Source organism: Acanthochromis polyacanthus, chromosome 14 (genome assembly GCF_021347895.1).
Source record: "Acanthochromis polyacanthus isolate Apoly-LR-REF ecotype Palm Island chromosome 14, KAUST_Apoly_ChrSc, whole genome shotgun sequence".
NCBI lineage: Eukaryota > Metazoa > Chordata > Actinopteri > Pomacentridae > Acanthochromis > Acanthochromis polyacanthus.
The window spans coordinates 38,943,297-38,951,008 of record NC_067126.1 but is presented as its reverse complement, the minus strand read 5'-3'; the positions used below and the strand labels follow the sequence as shown (position 1 = coordinate 38,951,008).

The window sequence follows — 7,712 nt, the reverse complement described above, 5'->3', positions numbered from 1 at the left end:
TTCTGTTTAGCTGCACAGACTGTTGTGTATGATACTCCCGGGACCCATAAAACAAGTAATTCACAGACAATATCTCACCCACGCTCTCTTTGCCACAGACTACAGCAACATAAATCTAACTGATTTCAAGCAGGAGCTGTGTTCAAACGGCTTAGAGCATGTGTTGCTCAAATCTGGGCAAAATGGTCTGCAAGCCAGTATTATTTTTAAAACGGGCAAAAGGAAGTGAAACAAGACACAAACACACAAAAAATGAAAATGCATAAAGAGGTGATTTGAAAATGAGCAAGTCAAAGCCATGAGTCGCCATGTGCACACTCTGGTTTTCCTCTACATCATGTTGCTGTCCACAGGGACACTGTATGGTGATGTTTAAAAGCTCAGTCACCCAGCACACAAATCCCTCCCTTCCTCATTACCAAAACAAGCTAATTAAAAACCTGTTAATGGGCTGTGCTGTGGGTGTCTTCAGAAGAGTGGGAAATCAGCAGTTAAAAAAAAAAAAAGCTATACAAACATATGAGAGGGACCCCCGTACAGTTTAACAGATTGATGACACAGCTACAGTCATCTGGTGGGGTTGAAAACACACATGAGCATTCTCCACATCCCCGTTTGAGCGTGCACATAAACAGTGCAGGAGGAAAAAACAAGTGACTCACTGAAAACCAACTGGGACACACAGTGTCATATCCTGTGAGGGAGTGAGAGATGCCCTCCTCTTATTGAAGGACAGATGGATCCCCCAATCTGTTCGGTGCCAGCGTGCCAAAGGACAACTGGCCACCAAACATCTCGCACCTGAGACTTCAGACCAGTTCAGAAATATCCGTTAACTGACTCAAACTGTGCAGGACAAAACCTCGATGTGATGGTGTACTGTTATTCTAGTAAAAGCTCTTGGGCGACCTCTAGCGGCTGCGCAGAGTCTACATGTTGGCATCACACAGCCTATGGTTGGCATGACGTCAACTCGGAACGTACCACTGCATCGAAAACAGGTGTGAAGATATCGATTTTAAAGTCTAAAATACTGTCATTTCTCGCATTTCGTGAGCCTTTCTCCACACAGTAGCAATCATTTAACTCTAAAGGAATTAAATACTTTAACTAAATGGACATAAAATGAGCAAGAAAGGGCGTTATTAAATTCCGTGTTTTATTTCGTGTGGCATACCCAGGAAGTGAACACGGAAAGGCGCCTTTTCTGAGCTCATGTTGTCAGGCAGAAAGTGAGCCGACACCGTTATATAGGTCAAAAAGCATTAAGTCTGCATCACCGGCGAAGCACGAAAGCAGAAACTCACCCCGTTAAGTTCACTTAAACGGCATGGCTACTAAAAAGAAGCGAGCGCCCAACGTAGAAAATGACAGCTGGGTTGTCGTGGCTGCAGGTAGGTCGGCCAGTAGCTGCTAACTGCGCTAGCTTTCTGCGTACGTTGGAACCCATAACAAAGTTGTTAAGACTTAATAACTGACTTTCTGTAGCAATTACTGAAACGGTTAGCCTTTGTATTAGCTTGCATGCTCTTAGCGTAATGAGTAAATAAAAGTTTCTTCCTGGAAATTGAGTAATTACTCATTAGCTGAGTGTTATTACATGTGCTCGTAACTTTTGTTTTGGTGTCCACAGACTCTGTCATCGACTCACAGAAGCACCACAGTGATCCAGCTTTCGTGAGACTAAGGAATCCCTCAACAGGTGCAACTGTACTGTTTGACATTATGCAATACTGAACAAGATAGTAATAATAATAATAATACCAATAATAATAACAGCTTTATTTATGTTGCACTTTCTGATCAAAGTGCTTTACAGAGCAAGCAACAGATAAATTACAATGAAATGATAAAACTGATAAAAACAATATCTAAGAAGACACAGTACCTCACAGTTAGGATTCATATACAGCAGAGAACAAGTGGGTCTTCAGCCTTGAACATCTCTACTGAGTAAGCTTACTGAATGTCAGATGGAGATTGTTCCATAAAGACAGTGCATGGAAATAAAAAGCTCGTCTTCTTTTTACCTCTAGGGACAGTCAGCAGACCCATCCCCTGGGAGCACAAGGACCATGCAGGTTCAGCTCCTTTAAATGTGACAGCCCAGTGCCATTTGCAGCTCTATATGTTAATAGAAGTATCTTAAAATCAGCTCTAACATGAACTGGGAGCCAGTGGAGTGTGACAAACACTGGTGAGATGTGGTCATATTTCATTCTGAACCATCTGTAGACTCTGAAAGCTCCTCTTAGGAAAGCCAGACAGGAGAGCATTACAGTAATCCAACCTAAAAATCACAAACGGATGGATAAGAACCTCAGCATCCTTAAAAGACAAGAAAGAGCGAATCTTAGCAATCCTCCAAAGGTGGAAGAAAGCTGTTTTTGTCATCTCTCGTATGTGGGAGACAAATCTAAGAGACTGATTGAAGATCACGCCGAGGTTTTAAACTCTGTCCTCACACTGAATGATGCTGTCGTCGAAGGTCCAGACAGCATTATTGTTCAGATGATTTAGTCTTTCTGAACCAGTCACCATCATTTCAGTCTTTTCTGAGTTTATTAAAAAGAAATTTGCTGACAGCCAGCACTTCACAGCAACCAGACAGCCCTCAAGCTTCAGTATATCCGAGCGACTGTCTACAGTTATTGCATCGTGCATATAGTCTTTACAGACTTGGAGAAAAAGGTTAAAAACGTCACTTCTGTTGTTGTGGTTTAAAAAAACTTTTGAAGTGTTCAGCTGATGACAAATTCTGCACCACTGATTGAATCCACACAGGATCAGACAGTGTGACCAGAACACAGACACGCCTTTGACTGTAGAAGGCCACGTTAAAATGCAGCTTTGTTCAAATGACAAGATGCCACAGATGGAAAGAGACGGACAAGAACCAGCTGCTGGAGAGCTGGATGATGCCATGTCAGTTTGGGCAAAAGCTAGGCAACTTGAGTGTCCACAACTTTACCATTTCTCATCGAAGAAGCAGCAGAATACGGCAGAAAATATGCCACACGATGCTCTGGATGGATGTGTCTGGCAGCTTATTCCTGTCCCTTCAAAATGTCTGGCGACTTGGCCAAGTGCTTCAGGAACATTGGGACAGTATCTGGCAAACCAGCTTCAACAGCCTTTTAAACTGTGATGCAAATGTGTGACTAACAGAATAGAATATCCTTCATTCGTCCCACAAGAGGAATTTCAGAGCAGGAAGGTGAAGAAAAATCAAGAGAACATATCTGTAAATTAAAGACATAAGATATATAGACTGTATATACAATATTAATAAGAAGAACTGATGAACACAACGATACTGACAGCAAACATTCAAGAATATTTACACAAATGAATTGCAGAAAAGACTTGTGATTTCTGCCCACGATCATTTCCTTTATAGTTTGTGTTTTGGTTGTTCTTCATTTTGTCAACTGTTTTGAGATTTCTTCTTCTTCTTCTTTTCCTTTCGGCTTTTCCCTTCAGGGGTCGCCTCCATCTAACCCTGTCTGCTGCATCCTCTTCTCTCACACCAACTACCTTCATGTCCTCTTTAACCACATCCATAAACCTCCTCTTTGGTCTTCCTCTAGGCCTCCTGCCTGGCAGTGGGAAACTCAGCATCCTTCTACCAATATATTCACTCTCTCTCCTCTGGACATGTCTGAACCATCTCAGTCTGGCCTCTCTGACTTTATCTCCAAAGCCTCTAACATGTGCTGTCCCTCTGATGTCCTCATTCCTGATCCTATCCATCCTGGTCACTCCCAAAGAGAACCTCAGCATCTTCAGTTCTGCTACCTCCAGCTCTGCCTCCTGTCTTTTCTTCAGGGACACTGTCTCCAGACCAAACAGCATGGCTGGTCTCACCACAGTTTTGTAAACCTTTCCTTTCATTTTAGCTGAAACTCTTGTATCACACATCACACCTGACACTTTTCTCCAGCCGTTCCAGGTTTATCAGTGATTTTATATCTAACTGTGTTTATGCTGCTCTTTTCCAGTTCTGTTAGGCAGAATAAAATAAATCACAGATAAACAAAGTGTTTTGTGCTGTCATAAAATATTTGTGATATTTGTAATAATCCTAAGTCAGAGTTTAGTGAAACCTCTAAGTAGAGAAACCACAGACTTCAACTTACAAAATTCCTGCGTGTTTCTAGTGTATTTGTGAAGTGCAGATGCAGAAGTGAGAATAACACAGTTCCCTATTTCTGATTGTGCAGATGCAGCATCTCTCTATATGCTGGGTAGCGGTGATGTTCAGCTGTATGAGGTCAAGGCGTTCGAAGAAGATTTCCACTCCTGGTTTATCGGCCAGACTGTGCAGAGAGGTGGGTCTGTTTCCTCAATACACTGTAAACTCTGATTCAGCTCAATCACAGTCAGAAACCGTTACAAAGTTGGCTCGTTTTAATCATCATCAGCAGTATTTTGGCCAAATTAAAGAGTTCTGGAATCAGCACAGATGGCAGCTTAATTAAACTAACAGATTCAATGAAGTGATGTCATCCGTTCAGGAAACTGCTGCTGTATTGGTTCTAAACGTTGACTAAAGCACTGAACATCTCCACTGTTTTTATATCGTGACGAGAAAAAACTTAAAGTAATTAAACTAGCTACCAGGTCTGTGGTTTACAAAGACCTTCAGAAACTACAAACTGGAAACAATCCTTTATGAAAGTCTTAAATAGTAGTTTATTTCAAAGTGTGAATGCAGCTGATGGTGTTCACTTTTAACATTTAAAAAGATGCGTTTCATTTTTTAAAAAAATTTGAACTGTGATGTCAGGTTAATCAAGTGTCTTAACTGTCATCTTTTTTTTGGTCAACAGATGGGAGACTTATTTTCGTCACACCAATGGATCCGCTCTATCTAATTTTGCCATATTTGATTAAATCTGGCAAAGAGGTACGAAGCAGAAATCCTAATCTTACACTTTCACAGTGTGTTACTGCTGTGCTAGAGTGAAGTTTTTGGTTTTCCCCACTCTCAATAAGCTGTAGGTGAGTGAAGAGTTGGTAACTCACATATCGAGGCAGATTTACTTTCTTATCATTTATTTATGCAGTAGATGAAAGTGTATAGCTTTAGTTTATTGTTACTCTGAATTCCTGCTTCTAATACGTGATTAAAACCACTTATTTATTAGTATCAGCTCAAGGCTGTTTTAACCAGTGAAGACTTAAGTACAGATTGACTCAATTACTAATAGGTTCTGGAAATAGTCTAAAAAATCTTGAGATATAATGTTTGTTTCTCATCCAGGGATAAATACGACTAGTTGTGATGTCTTTAAAATTATATCTATATTTTTTCTATATTTAGGTATATATATATATATATATAAATCAAAATATTATATAACAGAAATTTCCAAAAATTGTTGTCAGAAAGGTATAAGTTATGGAAAATGTTAAAACAAAAGATTATTTGTTGGAAAATGTAATCGCCAACAACTACCAGTGAACAAGATCTGTGCTTGTCCACTGGACTGAATTAAAGGATAAATAAAACATCAATAAAATAAAAAAAATGCAAAAATAGATAGCACAGGGACTGAAATGGAACACCAATAGATTACACTGTGTGCTGATTATACACTGCATAATTACAGTAAAACGTTCTACTACGGAACAGTGTACAGATGCTGCAGTACAGTAAAGTACAGAACAGTCTGTTGGAAAATGTTCAGCAGAATTAATCGTGCATCGGACATATGCATAATATATATACAGAGAAGCAGTGTGCGCTCTCGCATTAAAATCACATTCTCTGTTTTATCTTTTATGTATTAACGTTACCTGCTGCTCAGGGCAAGTTCCAGCCCGTGGATCAAGTTGTTATGGATGAGGAATTCCCCGCTTGCTCCAGGCTGCTCAGCTGCACGCGCTCCCTGGCCTCTTTGCACCACATTGCTGAGGAAAAAGGTGAGGTTCATTTTTTAAAGCTAGTATCTGTGAACTTCAAGGTTAGGCTAAATGCCTTTTTTTTTTTAAATGATGTGCTTCATGATGCTCCTAGAGGCGGGAAGCCTGAAGTTTCATCGATACAGTCAAGAGAGGACCATGAACTGGTTGAAGAAAAAGGTACTCATTAAATCATTTCATGTGAAATTCAAACATCTTTTCATGCTGGGCTGAAGACAGCTTCAACACACTTCCATCAGCGAAACTGTGTTTGTGTAAAAATGTTTATTTTTTTGCACAATGAAACTGTCTTTTTTGCAGGTAGAGAGGACGATTGTTGCCCTCAAGAAGAGAAACATCTCTGTAGGGGAAGGAGTGAAATCCACAACATATATCAGAGTAAAGTCAGAGGCAGACAACCATGAGGGTAACTGGTTTTAACTTCACACTTTAGAGCCCTGAAATTTCCACGTCATCCTTCTGTGAAAAGACGTTTTATTTTTTCCAGTATTTTTGCAAACTTGCAGCATTTAGAATGTTGACCAATAGATGGCAGTAGTGGTGTATAGTTTTTTTCTATAGGTTAATCATAAATCCCTGAAACATCTCCCTAAGTTTGAGGTTGATTTTTAAATCTCCTGGCTATAAAGTATACCAGTAATTAAGCTGTATTATGTTGGTCATCACCGTTATTCCCTCATCTCTATGAAACAGAGGACTATCTCCGCTATGCTCATGGGCTCATATCTGAGTACATCAGTGACGACCTCAGCAAAGCCCTCCTCAGTCACTTGGGGTAAGAAATTGACATCATAATCATTATTAAAGCCTACTCATAGTGACGCTATACATCACATATCGGTTGCTTTTCTCCACAGTTTACCAGAACTCACAAGTCCAAAAGAGACAGAACCTCCTTCCAAGGTACGTTCTGTTTGTGAGTAAAGCCGCTGTAGCAACTTTCTCTCAGTTCTGCATGCTGCCGAAGCTGCCGTGCACGTTCCATCCCTGTAGTCCTCAGCCTCACTCTAACGTAGCTGCATGTTTTTAGGGGGAATTTGGGTTGACCTTTGATTACAAGAAAGTAAGGAAGAAAGTTTGGTGCTGTTTGTCATGAAAAGCATTTCTTACTTCCTCGTTTGGCAGAAGCGGAAACTTTCAGACAAGCCGGTGGAGGCTGAAGAAGACTACACCAAATTCAACAGTGCAGACTTTGCGCGGAAAGTGAGTGTATGCAGAGCAGTCTGCCTGAACAGAGTGAACAATTATCAAAGGACGATCATTTCTTTTCAGTATGTCAACATGGGCAACGCATCATGTTTTTGTTTTTGGAGTATTTTTTTTGTTAGTGTAGTTTTTTTTAAATTTGCTTCCTGCTTTCTTTAAGCTTTCCCTCTAGAGTCTACACATGGGCCAGTGGGGCTTACCTTGTGGAAACATGATTTTTTTTTTTTCTCAGATTGAATTGAAGTTCATGATATGTAATGAATTCCCTGCTGTCTCTGTGCAAGGTCACTGAGTCATATTGATTTTTTTTCCCCTCCCTATTTCAGCCACCCAAAAAGATGACGGCAGCTCAGAAAACTCTGGCGAAGGTGGACAAGACGGGCATGAAGCCAATGTCGTCCTTCTTCAGCCCCAAGGTCAAAGCAGAAAAGAAATGAATGTTTTGTAGCTTCTCATTTGTATATGACATATTTGTAATAAAGAAAAGAAAATGTATTTGACATGGTGTCTTCATTTTAAATTAGGGGAAACAGATAATGGCTAGAAATGATGCATTGTTGTTTAACCCTGTAAGACCC

The 7,712-nt window shown here is 40.2% G+C and overlaps 1 protein-coding gene across 1 annotated transcript; it reads left to right on the top strand.

Moving 5' to 3' along the window:
- The first annotated feature begins 1,165 nt into the window (after positions 1-1,165).
- rnaseh2b (ribonuclease H2, subunit B) lies at positions 1,166-7,629 on the top strand. Its single transcript, XM_022197320.2, has 11 exons — positions 1,166-1,394; positions 1,634-1,702; positions 4,224-4,331; positions 4,833-4,909; positions 5,814-5,928; positions 6,023-6,087; positions 6,229-6,334; positions 6,622-6,703; positions 6,786-6,831; positions 7,054-7,131; positions 7,461-7,629. The coding sequence occupies exons 1-11, from the start codon at positions 1,331-1,333 to the stop codon at positions 7,569-7,571; spliced, it is 921 nt and encodes a 306-aa protein (XP_022053012.1). The 5' UTR covers positions 1,166-1,330; the 3' UTR covers positions 7,572-7,629.
- Positions 7,630-7,712: the final 83 nt, after the last annotated feature.